At 42.9% G+C, this 20423-nt stretch overlaps 1 protein-coding gene across 4 annotated transcripts in view; it reads left to right on the top strand.

Annotated features, from left to right (window-relative positions):
* Positions 1-20423, top strand: part of CTPS2 (CTP synthase 2) — a 105767-nt gene that overhangs the window by 55707 nt on the left and 29637 nt on the right. For all 4 annotated transcript variants that reach the window (XM_063083503.1, XM_063083504.1, XM_063083505.1 and 1 more), the window contains one exon: positions 5284-5380. In XM_063083503.1, coding sequence (XP_062939573.1) covers positions 5284-5380 — 97 coding nt within the window. The remainder of the gene's footprint in view (positions 1-5283; positions 5381-20423) is intronic.

Here is a 20423-nt window from a genome sequence, read left to right as displayed (position 1 = left end):
TCCATTCATGAGGGCAGAGCCCTCATGATATAATCACCTCTTCAAAGTCCCATCTCTCTACACTGTTGCATTGGGGATTAAGTGTCCAACACAGGAACTTTGGGGGACACATTCAAACTATAACAGCCTTCTTTTACTGGTGGGGAAAAAAACACCATTTTCAAAGATCAGAAAACATATACATACTTATAGGACTGCTAAGTGATTTCCCCATTGTAGATCCCATCCTCCCACTGCTCTGTGACACATCAGGGCATGTTGGGAAGCCAGATATGGAAAGTAAAGGTCCTGTTTCAGATTAGAGGCAGGACTGTGCATGGTGTGTGCTCAACCACTGAGCAGGGCACAGCTCTTCCCCTTCTGTCTGCTGAAGAGACCTGTCTGCAGCTTGGGACAATCCATGAGTGTCTCAGAGATCCCCCTCCCCATTTGGCTAATCTCAGGCCTACCAACCTGTCCCTTAGTCTCCTCTGTTAGTTTTTGTTAAACTTAAAAACACAGGGAGATTTCATTATTGAGCACATGATCTGTGCCAAAATCTGGTGGAGACAGAGAAGAAAAAGATCTAGCCCTTGTGCTTGATGAGCCCACACTTTAGCTTATGAGAGGAGATGTATTTATGAAATGATAGAGAAGATTAAAGCTGCATGCAGTAAAGGACTGTATTAGGTTCCTATCGCTGCTGTAACAAATGACCACGAGCTCACTGGCTCGAAACAGCACAAATTTTTTCTCTTACAGTCCTGGAGGTCAGAAGTGGGTCAGCAGGGCTGTGTCCCTTCTGGAGGCTCTAGGAAAGAATCCGTTTCCTTGCTTTTTCCAGCTTCTAGAGGTCACCTGCTCATGGCCCCTTCCTCCATCTTCAAAGCCAGTAGTGTAGCAACTTCCAATCTCTCTCTCAGATCTCCGCTTCCTGGTCACGTCTCCTTCTGTGACTCTGGCCCTCCTACTCTCCCTCTTTTAAGGGCCCTTGTGGTTACATGGGGCCCACCCAGAGAACCCAGGATAATCTTACCATCTTAAGAGCCTTAACTTAATCACACCTGCAAAGTCCCTTTTGTCATGTAAGGTCACAGATTCATAGGTTCTGGGGACTAGGACATGGACATCTTTGGAGGGTTATTATTCAGCCTCCTATGAGGACTAACTGAAAATTAATGAACAATGTACAGGTTATTTATTTGGTAGGGTGAATGTAACTATGGTATTAATTATGGGGTAACAAGGAGAACTGGCAGGTGCCCTTAAAGCATGAGCCTGCATGGAATGGTGGGGAGGAGGAGTCTTAGGAAAAGTATTGAAGAAGGTTGGGCATGGTGGGGTGGTGGGGTGGGGGGCAGATGAGCCATCGGTGATGCAGCCGTCTAGCTGAGGTGGAAACCATGGGTTAGCATGTAAGACGAGAGCACAGCTAGATGGGCTCCTGCAGGAGGTGGGGCCTGAGTGCCGCCCAGAAGAGTTGAGATTGGATCTGCAATGACAGAGGTCGCTGGAGCTAGCAGCGTGCCACCACATAGGTAGCATGATATTAACATAAAACCGATTCATACTTTATGCACAACTTGAGTGTGACTCCTAAGGAATCAAAATCAGAGTCAGGCTTGAAAAAAAAAAAAATGAACAGAAAAACCTAACGGACAGCAGGAAAGGAACGGTTAGGGAATCTTTAAGAGTACTTGAAGAACACACTAGAAGGTCTGAGAGCATCACTGTGTGTGTTGCCTGAAAGACTGGACATGGCCTGCTGGGCGTAGACTTTCTCATTGTCCTCATGTGAACTCTCCAAAGACAAGGAACGTGATGGAAGCTGGCTTTCCAGGGCTCGATCAGGTGGGTCCCATACACACTGCCGTTCAGGAGAACCTGCCTTTCCTAGACTTTGATGTTTAAGGAGCCCGGGATGCTTGAACCCATTATGCTCTTAAGTCTTGAACAAGTTAAGAATTGAACCCATTAGACTTTTATCATGGGCTGCGGACAACATCGGTAAAGGTTAATTAGTGCCATAGATATCCTTATGTGGTGCTTTTACATTTCTTAAAGCTTTATCACTGAACGATCCTTTTTTTTTTTCCTATGCTGTATGGCTCAGTTCCAAGAAAGGACAGATCTGGGGATCAGATGACAAGCAGTATTTAGGCCAAATTAGAGGGGCTAAGGCAATCCATTTGTAGTGGAAGAAGTGTTTTCCTTTTAGATGCAAAATCTGGGGGTATTTTGGAAATGTTGAGAGTAAATCTAGAGCACATTTGAGGGTCTTTTCTTTAACCACCCTGGTAATGATAAAATAGATATGTTTTTAAACTGTGGTGTTCTCCTGTCTCAGGCTTTTTTGTGGAAAGGACTCAAGAAACAAAGACCTCTTTGTTAGTTTTTATTGCTGAATCAGGTTGCTTATAACCCAAGAGGCAGTCAGTAGAGCTTGTAGGGTTGCCTGACAACTCTGCAGGGCAGCTGGTTGTGCCAGGCGTGGGCAGAAAGGCACGGTTCTCTGCCTGGCCTCAGCCTTCCCCTTCCTGAGTGTTCGGGTTCCACCAGCTTGTGCCTGGCCCATGTCCTTCTTTGCCTGGGTGTGCGAAGGGTGTCCCGGATGAGGTCTCCTAAGCCAGGCCTAGAGAGAGCCCTTCTCCACCCTCCCTCCATCAGCCACTTTCCTGCCAGTTCCCTCTGCTTTTCTCCTTTTGCTGAGGTTCAGGGCATCATTTGGAGTTGGAGATCTATTTCCATCTGCTCACCCTCCTCTTCTCTAACACACTTACTTTGCGTTCTCCACTGCTTCCTATGCCAGCACGTTTTGATCAGAGGATCACCGTGGATGCTATATCTTGGGGTTTCTTTCTGTGCTATCATTTCAGAATAAGGTAGTATTTATGACTTCTGAAAACGGCAGGGATCATGTGAACTAATCCCTAGCTTAAGGCCTAAATAGTACATTTTACTTTTTGTGCCTTAAACTTTTATTTTCATTAAAATAATACCGTGTACAAAGTTTAAAAAGCCAACGGTTCTGAAAAGCCTATAATGAAAAAGTCAGTAATCCTCAGCCCCTCTCAATTCCCCTTAATTCTTCTAACTGTTTCTCCTGGTATTTATGTCCATGTTTCTAAATAATATTGTCATATTGCTCTTTCAGGAATTTTTAGACTTCCCCCTGTGTTGGAGTATTTTCAAAATGTCCTTAGATAGTCCTGGGCCCACCACATTTTCCTTCTCTCCCTTCCCACCCCCACACTTTGTTTTTATATTTATTTATTTTTTGGTGGCTTACTGGTGTGGGGATTGGAACCCTTGACCTTGGTGTCATCAGCACTGTGCTCTAACCAGGTGAGCTAACTGCATTGCCATCCACCCCCACACTTTAATTTTGGAAATGTTTTCTGGTCTTGAGGTGTCTGTCCATTTCATCCCAAGTAAGCAGTAAGGTAGGTTTCCTATTCTTAGTCGAGTAATTTTTCTCTAGTCTCAATGGTTCATACCAGAACATTTCTTGAACACCAAACTCACCAATAACCGAACAAACTACATTCAAAGACTCTTCCACGGTAGTTGGACAGAACACAGCAAGGGTGGACTGAAGGGTCACAGGCCACTTCTGTCAAGAAATTGGGGGAGTTTACTGCTGTGGTCTGCGTACACGGTTCGGTTTTTCTTCAACTTGAATGGAAATTGAGGCTCTGAATGCACTTAGGACTTCTTATGAGTCTGGGGCAAGTAGTGCGTCTAACCTGCCCTTTCCCAGAGAACACATAGAGAGGTCGGGCATTTATAATCAGCTCAACTTTGTGAACTGGAAGCTGATGCCCTTTCTACCTTACCCCAGTGATACTTAACCTAGCCATAATTAGCCAGCCCAAGAAGACAGGGAAGAGATGCCAAGGCCAAGAGCACTTCAGAACTGAGCACTCCATCCAACAAGGGATGGAATCAGATTTTTTTTCTCTGTCCCTTACCCAAAGTGACTCTTGGAGTGTGCTTGGGACACAGGGTTCTGATGGTTCTGAAAGTTCTTCTGGGGCACTGATAAGAAGGAAAATTTTTAGCTCAGGAGGTTCCAGTTGTGAAAGATTCCTGTAGAGCAGTATGTGGCCACATATGGAAGAAAACAACACAAAAGGAAAGAAAGGTTTCATGAGAGCGGAGCCCTAGCATGTCCACTAGGACAGGTTGGCTCACTCAACTGTAGTCTAACGACTTTAAAAGAAAGCACTTGCCAGACACAAACGGAGAAGGGCGGTGACAGCAAGAGCCTCATTCTGTGAGGGCATAGATAGGGGACCCCGACCAGGCTATGGCTCCTGGAGAAGCTGACATTGGGTAGCTGAACTGAGCTCTCAGAGCAAAGGATGGTTTCATGTAGGAAAAGACAGTGGGGGGCTGGAGGGAGGTGTTCTAGGCAGAGGGCACAGCATGTGCCAAGTCCCCGTGGCGGGAGGAAGGAAGATGCACTTGAGGAACTGAAGGAAGGCTGCGGGGACCAACGCTCAGGGTGAGAGGGGGAGGGAATGAGAGATGAGGCTGGAGGGGCAGGCTGGGCCGACACCACGCGGTCAAGGGTTTTGAGCACGCTGAGATTTGCCGTGTGAATGGGTCACCCGCCTTCAGTGTGTGCGAGGTGGGCTGGGGCCACGTGGATGCTGGGTGGCCAGTCGGAGCTGGAAGAGGGGCTGGGGAGGGGTGGATGGATGCTGGAAGGCCGGAGTGGGTAAGTGGACAGGACTTGACAGATTGGGCATGAGGAAGAGGGAGTGATCAAGAGTACTGCTTAGGTTTGTGACCTACAGAATGTGCTAGAAAGGATGATATTACTTTCTCTTTTTTTAAAGGGACCCTTCTAATGGTTTTCTATAAATAGGTACTTTCGGTGTACTTTTCCACAAGGACTGACAGATTTGCTTATGAAAACTCTTTAGGGAATGCAGTGGGAAGAGGGTTATCACAGGAGAGTCATGAATACTGAAGTAGGAGGCCCCAGAAGTCCAGAACTTGAAGTATGAACATTGCTTGGAACTGACAGTTTGAGTGATGACAGGAGGAAGGTCATAAAAACGCTCCTGATAAATTTTTTACGAGTGATTTGAATGAAAGATGAAAAGCGGAGATGAAAAGAAAGCACAGCGTGAGGAGGGTGGAAAGCACTGGAACAGGAACAGTGGGAGGGCTGATCAGATGTCACTGTTTAGGGAACGTGCTTACTCAGTGATCATTGCTCTAAAAGCAAAGCGTGAAATCTGGGAAATTACCTTTTTACAAGATGGCAAAACCCGACTTGTTTTGTTTCCTAAGGTGATTGATACGGCCGAACACAGCCCTGGCGGTTTGGGAGGAACAATGAGGCTGGGAATGAGAAGAACTGTTTTCAAAACTGAAAATTCGATACTAAGTAAGTTTCCCAGATCGTTTGTTTCACAAGACGTTGAGCGTCGTTCACGTGACTGTGCAGAGCCCCAGCTCTCTTGGGGGAGGCTCCCCCTGCCCCCTCCAGCAGCTCTGACTCTTCCTGTCACCTTCCCCTGCCCCCGCTGACCCTCTGCCTTGGGCGTTCCTCTCCCTGGAAACGTTCTCCTTCGAGAGAGCCTCGGTGCAATGCAACTGAATGCCCCTTCTCACCTAATCTGCACGACACCCTGTTCAGTGGGCTGTTTTGTGAGTTACTGATGCCCCTGGAGATGAACAGGAACTGGGAGGAAGAGCCCTGATTCACACTCAGTGCTTTGGAATCGGTGGATTTCTCCACTTCATTGAAACCAGCTCCCATTTCATTGTTTCATGTCTGTTTGACTGGTCTTAGCCCCCTAGGGTCTCACAACAGGTGGGCAGAGTGTGATCCAAGGGGAAGGGCAAGGTGCTAAAGGGGCTGGAGGAGAGGGGAGCCCAGGCATCTTGGGTGTCCAGCAGCATTCCCAAGACGTTTTAAGGATCCCTTAGAAAATACCTTCTCAACTCAAGGAAGAGTAAGACCAGAAATAGGAGTTTCTCCTTTAAGGTTGAATATAAAGGAATATAAGGAATATCAAGCTTCCTAGCAAGAATGAAATTTTAAAAGGAAAAGTTTCAAAATGAACACATTTCCCTTGAGGGAAGGAAGGGAATAAAAAAAAATACCTTTCCCTCCTTTCTCTGGGAAAGAAGCCATCGTTTTCTAAGTACCTGACATTTTTCTTTATAAACATAAGACTTTTTTTCTCTTCGTGGATGTTAGCAATTGTTTGGCTTTCAGATATTTTCAAATACTTTGAAACTTTGTCAGATAATTGCCTAAGAGACAAAAAATGGTTAAGGAAAAAATTAATGCTTTAAAAAACTACTGTAAAAGATTCAGTGATAATCATACTAAGCTTTAAAAGAGCATTGTGCTCAATATATTTAAAAACTTGATGGAAATAAGACTTATTTCAGATTTGCTTTTCTTTATGATAGATGTAAAAATAATGTTAATGACTTTTATGGATCTTAAACACAGCACTAAAGCTTGTTTTGAAACAGTTTTTAAACAGTTTTATTGAGATAATTCACATACCATACAATTCATTTGTTAGTACTATAAGGTTCACTGGTATTTATCGTATTCACAGAGTGGTTCAACCATCACCACAGTTAATTTTACAATGTTTCATTTCTGCAGATAGAAACCCTGTACCCTTTAGCTTTCACTCCCCTCCAATTCCCCCAGCCCTTGCCAACCACTAGTCTACATTTTGTCTATTGATTTGCGTATTCTGGACTTTTAATGTAAATGGAATCATGTGATATGTAGTCTTTTGTGTCTGACTTTGTTCGTTTAGCATAATGTTTTCAAGGTATATCTACACTGTAGCATGTATCAGTACTTCATTCCTTCTAACAGCTGAATAATATTCCATTGTATGGATATACCACATTTTGTTTATCTGTTCATCGGCTAATGGACATTTGAGTTGTTTCCAGGCAACAATTTGTTTAATTTTGTTAATTAAATTTAAATTGTGCTTCACAGTTTGCAAAAGGCATGTGATATGTGAGCCTTTGGCCTCAGGAAGCATGAGGTTTTGCCCTCCCACCTGTCAGAGAGGAAACTGTCTCCCACAGGTCTCCAAAAATGGTTATGTCATGACTACTGTGCATGGTTCTATTGAGTGTCATAAAAACATAAAAAACAAATAGCACCATAGTGTTTTGTGGATGGGCTTTTTGTTTTCCTAGTTGGCATATTTCTTCTGCAGCATTTTTTTTTACAAGCTGGCACAATCTTTTTGTAGGATTTTCTCTCCCCCCCACCCCCCGTTGGCACATTTATTTTGTAGGGTTTCTTTTCCCAGTCAGCACATTTTTGCAAGACTGGTATGAACAAAATACATTTGCCTACATTGCCTGTGAAAACGATCAATGGTTTTGATAGAAAGCACTTTGATGCTATTCATTTCTATTTAAATTTAATTTATAGGCCAATGCTTACCATGCTCTGGATGAAATGGAAAAACAGGAAAGTCAAGAGTCCTTTAGTAAAAGAGAGTGCCTTGAAATTGCACCAAAGTCTAAAGATATAGATAGATACAATGGCTGGATTACCAGTGTGATTCTAATTTTGTATTTGAGAGGAATTTCTCTTTTTTTTCTGAGTCACCTGTTAGTTCCTTAAGGGTTATGAACACTATGAATTCACTTTTTCTAAAGTGGAGATTATAGGTATAAATTGATTTGGACAGAAGTATTGGTAATCATCATGTCTTCATAAGAAATGTGTTCTCAGAGGCTCCTGTCCTGTGGTCTGTATGTGTGTGTCATCTTCATCTGCAAGGCCTTATAAAAGGGCTAATGACAGTGTGTGTGGACTTGTCAAAGCTGGTTCGAGGATCTTTAGAAATCGGATATTTTTCTAAACTGTATGTCTGCAGCCCTTTACCTAAGTATTAATTGTGTCTCCATGGTCTTTTCCAAACTTTATCTATCATGCTTAGTTTTTGTATAGTTGTTTATGGTAGCATATCTTTTTCATGTCTATTATTTGGACATATTTGAGTTAAAGATTCATTTCCTATTGATAAACATTTCAGGTTGCATTTTATTAGAAAGATGCTGATGCTAGTATCTTGACACATAGTGTTTTGTTCTTTTGAATGGTTCCTTGGGATGGATTTCCAGGAGTAGGATTATTAGGTCAAAGGGTATGAACACTTTGATAACTGATAGTTCTGTCAAATTGTTTGAAAGAAGGGGTAAGACAGTTCATAATGATGTTAACTGTAGTGGTCTTTCTGCTTTCCCTCCTCTTTTTGCTAGTACAGTATTATTATTTTTCTTCTTGCTCTATGAGCAAGAACAAAAAGAATGCTTTATTACTGTACTTTATTTTGCATTTTTTTTCATGGCTACAAAGTGAAAACTCGCCCCCCCTCCATGTTGATTTACTTGTGTGTATACTGCCCAGGTCTTGAGTCTTCATTAGTACTGAAACATGGGGAAGGGGAGATCTACCTGCCCAAAGTCCATTACCTAAATGGTCTAACCCAGGGGTTGGTAAACCTTTTCAATAAAGAGCCAGATAGTAAATATTTTTGGCTTTACAGCTATTGCAGTGTGAAAGCAGCCATAGGCAGATATGTAAGTGAATGAACATGGCTGTGTTCCAATAAAACTTTATTTATGGGCCCACGTTAGTTTCTAGTCTTCTACTGAAACACGCTGCCCTGGCTCCACCGTCTCTCCGTTGTAATCACTCTCCAAAATGTAACTCTCGAAACACACATTTGACAACACTGTACCCTTCAGCTCTGTCTATTTTACTGCATGTAAATTATACCTCAATTAAAAAAACCACATTTTATCTGGGAAGTTAGGTGGTAGGACTTGTCTCCTTATAGCAACATCATTAATTGATTGATGATCTCATTAGATGACTTTTGAAAAGCAGAGAGAAATGGCCCAGAGCAGGCATGTATTAAATGGGGTGCTTTGAACAGTAAGAAATCTAGAATGAAGTGTGGCTAGAGATGGAAAGGGATCAGGCTCAGGTGAGAGGGGAGCTGGGGAAGTGCCAAGGAACTTGGTTATTAAAGGATTTTAAGACTCCAAAAATAAATTACATCATTTTGCTTGGTGGCCCTCAATAGCACAAGAGACGGGAACGTAATAAAACACAAAGGAGTGCAGACAAGGTTTGGAGCTCATTCAGGGGACAGCTGACAACTTGTTTGATGGTGTCTCCAAAATACAACAGGCCCCAGCCTTAATTTGTTTGGTCAAGTCTCAGACATGTTGCCAGACATCAAGGAAGGGAAGCAAGTCCTTTGTCTGTATGGAGTGTGGTTTTCAAACCAAACTGCCATCTACTACAAAGAACATGTAATTTGGACCATTCAGTTAATGTGTTTGAATACTGCACGACCTCGTATATTGCATTAAGTGGGAATGCCAGCATTAACCTAATTTAATGAGGTTATATATGTTCTATATGTCCTGAGTTCTATATGTCCTCCAAACCAGCACCCAAATGGTTAGAAAGCCCTTACCTTTAGAGGTGGGGAATGTTGCGGGGTGGAAGGGGGCAGAGAAGGCCCAAGGGCTGTAGGAGGCCTAGGAGGGAAAAGGCCTCCCCACGCGTGCTGTGCTGGGCTGTGGGGTGGCTAAAAGTGCGGGGGATGCCACTTCGCCCTCTGTGGGTGTCCAGTCCAATTGAGAATGAAACACAACATATTTGAAGAAATGAGGAACCTGGGACAGTGCAGTTTATACAACTGGAGACCAGGACCTGTGATTTCCTGTCAGAGTGCTGGGAAGATGGCCCTCGTCATCAGGGCAGGTGACAGCCAGAGGAGATCGGGCAGAGCTCTCAGGCTGATGCTGGCGGGAGTGTGACACAAGTCTAGGATGCAGGACACCAATGAAGCCATCTGGACATGGCTGGTGGAAATTGAATGCTTAGAAAAGAGTTCATTCCTTTCAGGGACCTTTGCATTTCCTTATATTAAGGAGAAGAACTTGACTCTAATGATTGGTTCTGCTTTACTGTGAGAGAAAAAGGTTTTTGTTCTGAAAGAACAGAAGCAAGAGGCCAATTAGGAGGGTATCAAGTGAGTGCTAGTGCTCAGGGTCTAGGTACAATTCATGGCATTGGAAATGCAGAGTGGTTAAATCTAAAACTTCAAAGAGCTGCACGAAATGGAGGTAAGGCAGAGCAAATTTGCAGGGGCTAGAAAATTGCTTTTGCTTTTTTATCTCCTGTCAAAGCATTGATACAGAAAAACAGCTTCTAGTGCCTGGCGTGATTAGCATGTAAGGAAGTTTTAAAAAAACCACACAGAAAACCACGGCTGGGATAATGAGATGATTTACAAAACAGTTTAAAAGAGGTCGCCAGGGATTTCGGGACCCTGAACGTCCATGCGATGGTCATTTGTAATTTGTGTGCTGAGACACAAATTGGAAAGGAGCGTGGCAGGCCCCAGCTCTCAGTCAGTGGCTGTGCATAGCTACTTACTCTCACTGCCCCTGCCTCAGTTTCTGCATCTGAAAAATGGGATAAGAAGAGCAGCTGCCTGTGAGGGTTAAATATGATCGACCTGTGGGTCCTTAGGACAGTGGCAGGCACAGAGAGGGCACTATTCAAGTGTGGCTGTTGTCGTAATAAAATGTGGAGGGCGATCCTCTCAAAGATCGGGGGAAACTTCGGGTAGTGACCTGGCATTAAGAATGGGGGTCCCCCTAGGGTAGGGAGCGGAGAAGGGGCTGGCTGGAGGAGAGGGGAGCCGGCATCCCCTTTGTCTTGCAGGTTCTCTCTCTTCCCTCTGTCCTTGTTTCTGTGCTTCCTGCCACCAATATGGACTATCAGAAGAGGACAGAAAATCTAAGATAAGAGGTGCTGAGAACGAGGTGAGAATGCTAAATTGCAAGAAAATGAGATAAAAGCACAAAGACAATGTAACACTACAAGGATTAGCATTTTTAAACTAAGGTGTTTTATACTAAAAGTTGAGACAAAAGTGGATCATGAAAATAAAGTTAGGGAAAGGGGAGGAGTTTAGATTCTTGGTTTTTGTTTTTGTTGTTGGCGGCTGGCAGGTACAGGGAGGGAACTTGGACCTTGGTGTTATCAGCACCGCGCTGTCTCCAACTCAGCTAGCTGGCCAACGTTTAGATTCTTAAAATAAATGAGTTGTTTTATAAAAATTGGAGGAATGACATACTAAAAGCCAAAAGCAGTAAATAAAGAAGGAGAAGCTAGTGGCTGGCACTGACCCCACACTTTCCTAGCACCAATATTTAAGATGTTATGGGCATCTTTTCACTTATTCTTCTCAATACCCCCAGGATCCAGCCACCGTTTTGCACAAGAGCGAGGTTTAGTCACTCGTCCAAGTCACTTGTTAGAAAGTCACTGAACTGACTCTTGACCACCTCACTATGCCGAATGGCTGGATCTTTGTTCAAAGAGGGGATGGAAAACCCCAAACGTCCAGGAACTGAAGGTCACCTCTTGCTGAGAGCACCGAGACAAGGTTCTGTAGGTTCCAGGAGGAGTGTCTCGTGGGAAAAGAGCAAGGGGCACCGAAAGTGAAGACCCTGCCCCAGGCCTCCTGTGAAAGCCAGTCCGAAACCAAAGGACTTAGCTTAAGGAGGGATGTGAGCACTGAATCATCATTGGACTGAGCAGCTAGGCTAGTAGGACCAAGGAGGGAATATAGATAGCCAGCTGTGAGAGATACTGCAGCTCACACTCAATAGTCAGCAGCAGCTATGCTGGGCCTCAGGGCGAGAGAGGCAATAGGGAGTGGTGGGGACTGTGGCAAATTGACAAGCATGTGCCCCGTGAAAGGAGTAACTGGTACAGGTGGTAGTTGCATGAAGAACTGTGGGTTCACTACTGCCAGTCTTAAATTTTCCAGAGAATCTGAAAATCTGGAGCTTTATGTGAAATCTCCTGATTTGTAAATGTTGGTACCTTATTTAAATTTTTAAAATATGTGTGTCTGCCAACACTATGCAAGCCAAATACACCAAATATCTGCACCCTGGGCAGCCTCTTAGAATCTCTGAATTAAACAAACACCAGCAAATCCTTGCACATACATAGAGAACTCTGACTCCTAAAATGCTTAATTAGCACAGGGCATGGGTCTAGGCAGTCTTAAAGTGAATCAAATTAAGACACTGGTGTAGTAGTTAAAAGATGTTTGTGCAAAAGCAAATAGTTCTACCTAGAGAAAAGAGGTAATGAAGCCCATCAAGTAGTGATTTTACTTTTTGTAGACGATGTGGGTGATTTCCTTTAGCCCACTGGAAATAGGAGATGTGGCGCCAGGTAAAAGATAAGGATCAGAAGGTATAGTGGGAGTCAGCAGCATATGGGTGATAGCTTCCGGGGAGTGAATGTGGGTGAGGAAGGGAGGGTGCAGTCTTGGGCAGAGGTCCCTGGCTGAGGATGAAGAACAGGTAGATGGGCACACCCCAGACCTGCTGAATTTTAGAGAGTAGTTCTATAAAATAACAGGAATGAAAGTCAGGCAGCAAAGGGTGGGAGTGGGAGGTTTGGATAAGGGGTGAGTCAGAGGAAGAGGAAATTGGGGGGCAAGAGTGGAGCAGTATAACTTTTATTTTTTATTTAAAAATTTTTTGGTTATTATTATTTTTAAAAATTTTATCATTATGCAATGTAAACATTTTTTTTTTTTTTGTGGCCCTTTACCAATTTCTCCCTAACCCTCCTTCCCCCATTTAAAAAATTTTTGATTGTGGTAAAATACATATAACACAAACTTTACCATCTTAACCATTTCTAAGTGTTCAGTTCAGTAGTGTTAAATACATTGACACAAGGAGAGTCACCAGCAGAGACCAAAGAAAAGAAGAGGATGTCTCTCTCCACACAGCCCCTTCCAGAGCGACAGAAGAAGCATCTGCTCTATGATAATATTGGAACCTGAACACACCTCTCAGCACTGGACAGATCATCTAGGCAACAAATCAACAGAGTAACCATTACTCTTTCTGAAGGAGAGAAGAAATCTAAGCTAATTAGAGGGGGAGGGAGAGGGGGATGGGGAGAGATTGGACAAGGGGCATAAAGAATAAATACAATTTGTAACAATATAGGAGTTTCAAGATGGTGGCGGCTGCAGCGGCTGGTGCGGAGTAGCTGAGGTGGAAAAGGCGGCCACTGGGCCTCAGGCAGCCGGGAAACTTGTGGACCTTCCTCTGGCCATCTCTTAAGGGAGGACTGCTGCTGCTGGCCGGTCGTGGGGGCTCAACGCCACTTTGCCCCCGGCAGGAGAGGCTGCCTCATTTACAGGCAACAGCTTTGAAGTGTGGAGCAGGAAAAGAACTGATTCTTAGCTGCAAAAGCGAGTCTTGAAACAGGGAACACGGCGCCAGGGCTGCGGTGGATGCAGCCAGGATCCCGGAGGCCGGGGCCGCGGTGAAGGCGGCCAGCTGCCCTATTCAGGATTCGAGGTTTCAGGCCGGCATTAAAGAAGATTCCTGGGAGCGCCCAAGCGGCGCCGCGACTGAACAGCCCCGAGGCGGCAGCGCCGAGAACACGGAAGGCAACAAACCAGAGACAGAGCGAGCGCCCGACCTGGCACAGCACTGTGAGTGATCCCTGGCACAGCTCTGTTCGGGGGGTGGATGCCCACGCGGCTCCCGCCTGCACCACCAGGCCACTCACTGCCCCGGTGCTGCCTCCATTTTCCCAGGTGCGGGCAGCTCCGCCCTGCTCGGCCATCACTGAGCCCATTTGCTCGGCCTGGCGCGGGGCTTTCTGGACCCTGCGGGCCGGCCTCCTCTCCCACTCCCTCCGCGGTTCTCTGGCGGGGCTGGGGGTGTGGGGCGTCCCGACCAGTGTTGGGAGGGCTAGGAAGTACGGGCGGGCCGACTGTTACTCCACCACACCCTGGACTCCAGCCCCGGTAAACTTCCTGTTACTGGGAGGCAGATACCATCTCTGCGACCACCAGTTTGGAAAAAAGCCTAACGAATTTCTGGTTGGGAATAGTGTGGTAGGAGAGTTCCCAGGTCCGCTTGAACCTGCCGGAAAGCAGGCTGCAGGCGGGCACTAGACTCGGTTTACACCGGGGGGATACAAAGGTGAACAAGACCCGAGAAAGATCTACACAGTGCTACAAAGGCACCCAGAGAGACCGGTCGTCTGTGCCTAGCAGAAACCTGGTAGACTTCCTGGGCGAGGCGGTGCTGAGCAGGGTCTTGAAGGCCCAGCTGATAGACGAAGGGTGCAGAAGACACACCCCAGCCCAGCACAGTGTGCACAGAGGGGGGAGACATGCTGCCAGGGAGGCGGAGACTCGACAGAAACCACACACCCGGTCGGGTCGCCACTGCACGATCTAACAGCCTGGGCCAGAGCACACGGAACGGGGAGAAGTTCTGTACAGAAAGTGAAAGCTCAACAGAGATCACACACCCTGTGGTACGTGATCCACCAGCCCAGCAGAGTCCAAGCTGACCAGAAAGGTGGATCCCCGGAGAAGCCCAAGACCCGAGGCAACCACACACACAAGACACTAGAGGCCAACTGAGCAGTCACGGCGGGAGCCATACCAAATTGGCAACCACAGCAACATCCTAGTTAGTCATTAGTCTCAAACCGGTGGACTGTGAAACCCCCTGCCACAATGAATAAACACCAAAAAAAAGACACCAGAAATACAAAAAATCAAGAAAGTACACCACCAAAAGTTAATAAATCTCATACTCTAGATCCTATAGAACAAGAAGCCCTTGAAATAACTGACAAGGAATTTCGAGTGATAATTCTAAGGAAACTGAATGAGATACAAGAAAACTCAGCTAGACATCATGATGAAATGAGGAAAAGTATACAGGATCTGAAAGAGGAAATATACAAGGAAATCAATGTCCTGAAAAAAAATGTAGCAGAACTTGCTGAACCGAAGAAGTTATTCAGCGAAATAAAAAACACAACGGAGAGTTTAACCAGCAGGCTTGTCGAAGTTGAAGAGAGAACCTCTGAACTTGAAGATGGGCTGTTTGAAATAACACAAGCAGACAAAAAGAAAGAAAAAAGAATCAAGGACATGGAAGAAAATCTGAGAGAGATATCAGACAACCTCAAGCGCTCAAATATCCGAGTCATGGGTATTCCAGAAGGGGAGGAAAATGGAGATTCCATTGAAAACATATTCAACAAAATAGTGGCAGAAAACTTCCCAGGTATAGGAAAAATCACAGATCTTCAGATTCAGGAAGCTCAACGATCTCCAAACGTATTCAACCCAAAAAGGCCTTCTCCAAGACATGTCATAGTCAAATTGGCAAAACTCAGAGACAAAGAGAGAATCTTAAAAGCTGCAAGAGAGAAGCGTCAAATCACCTATAAGGGAGCCCCAATCAGGTTAACATCAGACTTTTCATCACAAACCCTAAAAGCTAGAAAGGAATGGGATGATATTTTCAAAATACTAAAAGACAAAGATTGCCAGCCAAGAATACTCTACCCTGCAAGGCTATCCTTCCGAAATGAGGGGCAAATAGTATATTTCTCAGACAAACAAAAACTGCGGGAGTTCACTACCACACGACCACCCTTACAAGAAATCCTCAAGGGAGTACTGGGTTTGGTTCCTGAAAAATAACTACCACTGCCATAAAAACCTAAGAAAAATCTAAACCCACTAGTACAATAAAAATGGCATTCATGAAGAGAAAACAAGCAAACAAAAACACTATCTACAACCTAAGGAACCAACAAACAAAGAAACCAAACAGTAAATCAGAAAGCAAGGAACAAAAGACACCTAAGACAACCAAACAACCAATAAAATGCTAGGAATAAATCAACACCTTTCAATAACAACTCTTAATGTTAAAGGCTTAAATTCCCCAATTAAAAGACACAGACTGGCTGACTGGATCAAAAAGCAGGACCCAACTATATGCTGCCTACACGAGACCCACCTCACCCATAAAGATTCACACAGACTAAGAGTGAAAGGATGGAAAAAGATTTACCATGCAAACAGAAAAGAAAAACGAGCTGGAGTGGCTATTCTTATATCTGACAAAATAGACTTTAAACTAAAAACCATAAAAAGAGACAATGAGGGACACTACTTAATGATAAAAGGACTGATCCATCAAGAAGACATAACAATCATAAATATGTACGCACCCAATGTTGGAGCAGCCAGATTTATAAAACAAACTCTATTAGACCTAAAGAAGGAAATAGACACTAATACCATAATAGCAGGGGACCTGAACACTCCACTGTCAATATTAGACAGATCATCTAGGCAAAGAATCAGTAGAGAAACACAAGATCTAAACAAGACTCTAGACCAATTGGAAGTGGCAGATATCTACAGAACATTCCACCCAACAACCTCAGAATATTCATTCTTCTCATCAGCACATGGATCATTCTCCAGGATAGATCACATATTAGGTCACAAATGAAGTCTCAATAAATTCAAAAAAATTGGAATTATCCCATGTATCTTCTCAGACCACAATGGATTAAAACTAGAAATTAATAACAAACAAAACTCTGGAAACTATACAAACACATGGAAATTAAACAGCATTCTACTTAATGACATATGGGTCCAAGAAGAAATCAAGCAGGAAATCAAAAAGTTTATTGAAACTAATGAAAACAATGATACATCATACCAAAACCTGTGGGATACTGCAAAAGCAGTATTGAGGGGAAAATTTTTTGCATTAAATGCTCACTTCAGAAGAATAGAAAGATGGCAAGTGAACAACCTAACACTTCACCTTAAAGAACTAGAAAAACAAGAACAATCCAATCCTAAAGTTAGCAGACGGAAAGAAATCATGAAGATCAGAGCAGAACTGAATGAAATTGAAAACCAAAAAACAATTCAAAAGATCAACGAATCAAAAAGTTGGTTTTTCGAAAAGATAAATAAAATTGACAAACCATTAGCATGGCTAACAAAAAAAAGAAGAGAGAAGACTCAAATAACAAAAATTAGAAATGAAAAAGGCGATATTACAACTGATTCATCTGAAATACAAGGAATCATTCGAGACTACTATAAACAACTATACGCCAACAAATTTGAAAATCTGGAGGAAATGGATAAATTTCTGGACACACACAAGCTCCCAAAACTGAACCGTGAAGACGTAGAAAATTTGAACAGACCAATAACAATAAAGGAGATTGAAGCTGTTATCAGAAGGCTCCCAACAAAGAAAAGCCCAGGACCAGATGGATTCACAGCAGAATTTTACCAAACATTCAAAGAGGAATTGACACCGATTCTTTACAAACTATTCCAAAAGATTGAAACGGACGCAAATCTCCCAAACTCATTCTATGAAGCAAACATCATCCTGATACCAAAACCAGGTAAAGATATAACCAAAAAAGAAAACTACAGGCCGATATCCTTGATGAATATAGATGCAAAAATCCTCACTAAAATACTAGCAAACAGAATACAGCAACACATACGAAAAATTATTCATCACGATCAAGTGGGATTCATCCCAGGGATGCAAGGTTGGTTCCACATACGCAAATCAATAAATGTGATACACCATATTAATAAACTCAAACACAAGGACCATATGATCATCTCTATAGATGCTGAAAAAGCATTTGATAAAGTTCAGCACTCATTCATGACAAAGACCCTCTATAAGTTAGGTATAGAGGGAAAGTATCTCAACATAATTAAAGCCATATATGCCAAACCTACAGCCAATATCATCCTGAATGGGGAAAAGCTAAAAGCTTTTCCTTTAAGAACAGGCACTAGACAAGGATGCCCACTCTCACCACTCCTATTCAACATAGTGTTGGAAGTACTAGCCAGAGCAATCAGAGAAGAGAAGGAAATAAAGGGCATCCAGATTGGAAAAGATGAAGTCAAACTGTCCCTGTTTGCAGATGACATGATCCTATATATCGAACAGCCTAAAACCTCTACAAAAAAACTGTTGGAATTGATAAATGATTTCAGCACAGTAGCAGGATACAAAATCAACACACAAAAATCAGTAGCATTTCTTTTCTCCAATAGTGAACATGCAGAAGGAGAAATCAAGAAAGCCTGCCCATTTACAATAGCCACCAAAAAAATAAAATACTTAGGAATTGAGTTAACCAAGGAGGTGAAAAATCTCTATAATGAGAACTACAAACCACTGCTGAGAGAAATTAGAGAGGATACAAGAAGATGGAAAGATATTCCATGCTCTTGGATTGGAAGAATCAACATAGTGAAAATGTCCATACTACCCAAAGTGATATACAAATTCAATGCAATCCCCATCAAAATTCCAAAGACATTTTTCTCAGAAATGGAAAAAACTATTCAGACATTTATATGGAACAATAAAAGACCACGAATAGCCAAAGCAATGCTCAGCAAAAAAAATAAAGCTGGAGGCATAACACTACCTGACTTTAAGCTATACTACAAAGCTATAATAACCAAAACAGTATGGTACTGGCATAAAAACAGACACACTGACCAATGGAATAGAATAGAGAATCCAGAAATCAACCCACACACGTACTGCCATCTGATCTTTGACAAAGGCACCAAGCCTATTCACTGGGGAAGGGACTGCCTCTTCAGCAAGTGGTGCTGGGATAACTGGATATCGATATGCAGGAGAATGAAACTAGATCCATACCTCTCACCGTATACTAAAATCAACTCAAAATGGATTAAGGATTTAAATATACACCCTGAGACAATAAAACTTCTTAAAGAAAACATAGGGGAAACACTTCAGGAAATAGGACTGGGCACAGACTTCATGAATACGACCCCAAAAGCACGGGCAACCAAAGGAAAAATAAACAAATGGGATTATATCAAACTAAAAAGCTTCTGCACAGCAAAAGAAACAATTAAAAGAGTTAAAAGACAGCCAACAGAGTGGGAGAAAATATTTGCAAAATATACATCTGACAAAGGATTAATATCCAGAATATGTAAGGAACTCAAACAACTTTACAAGAAGAAAACAAGCAACCCAATTAAAAAATGGGCAAAAGAGCTAAGTAGGCATTTCTCTAAGGAAGATACCCAATAGCCAACAGACATATGAAAAAATGCTCAACATCACTCAGCATCCGGGAAATGCAAATCAAAACCACATTGAGATACCATCTAACCCCAGTTAGGATGGCTAAAATCCAAAAGACTATGAACGATAAATGCTGGCGAGGCTGCGGAGAAAAAGGAACTCTCATACATTGTTGGTGGGACTGCAAAATGGTGCAGCCTCTATGGAAAATGGTATGGAGGTTCCTTAAACAATTGCAAATAGATCTACCATACGACCCAGCCATCCCAATGTTGGGAATATACCCAGAGGAATGGAAATCATCAAGTCGAAGGTATACCTCTTCCCCAATGTTCATTGCAGCACTCTTTACAATAGCCAAGAGTTGGAACCAGCCCAAATGCCCATCATCAGATGAGTGGATACGGAAAATGTGGTACATCTACACAATGGAATACTACTCAGCTATAAAAACGAATGAAATACTGCCATTTGCAACAACATGGATGGACCTTGAGAGAATTATATTAAGTGAAACAAGTCAGGCACAGAAAGAGAAATACCACATGTTCTCACTTATTGGAGGGAGCTAAAAATTAATATATAAATTCACACACACACATACACACACACACACACAAACCGGGGGGGGGGGGGAAGAAGATATAACAACCACAATTATTTGAAGTTGATACAACAAGCAAACAGAAAGGACATTGTTGGGGGGGAGGGGGGGAGGGAGAAGGGAGGGAGGTTTTGGTGATGGGGAGCAATAATCAGCTACAATGTATATCGACAAAATAAAATTAAAAAAAAAAAAAATAAATAAATAAAAATAAAAGCAAAAAAAAAAAACAATTTGTAACAATATACATATTAGTAACATTGATTTGATCAACATATGTCAACATTGAATCCCAAAAATATGTATAATCAATTATCATTCAATTAAATAAATGAATGAATGAATGAATGAATAAATAAATAAATAAAACTTTATGCTGAGAATTGGTTCAGAATGCTATTGGTTAAATTCTATTTGAGAACACCTTGAAAACAAATTTTATCATCTCTTTGTCTAGTTCACTACTGGGTAGATTCTGTCTCATAAAATTTCCCCCCAGAACGCTATATAAGTTAAAAGGTGGGAGCCACCCAAATGTATCAATGGATAACCAAAATATGGTATATCCACACAATGGAATATTACTCTGCCTTAAAAAGGAAGGAAATCCTGTCACATGCTACAACATGGATGACCCTTAAAGACATTATGCTAAGTGAAGGAAGCTAGTCACAGAAAGACAAATACTGTGTGATTTCACTTCTTTGAGGTAGCTAGAGTAGTCAGATCCATAGAGACAGAAAGTAGAATGCTGGGGGTCGGGGGTGGGATGATGCAGAGTTGTTGTTTAATAGGT

The sequence above is a fragment of the Cynocephalus volans genome, chromosome X, assembly GCF_027409185.1.
Source record: "Cynocephalus volans isolate mCynVol1 chromosome X, mCynVol1.pri, whole genome shotgun sequence".
In the NCBI taxonomy this organism is placed as follows: domain Eukaryota; kingdom Metazoa; phylum Chordata; class Mammalia; order Dermoptera; family Cynocephalidae; genus Cynocephalus; species Cynocephalus volans.
Note: the sequence above shows the minus strand (reverse complement) of the source record. Positions and strands in the feature narration are given on the sequence as shown.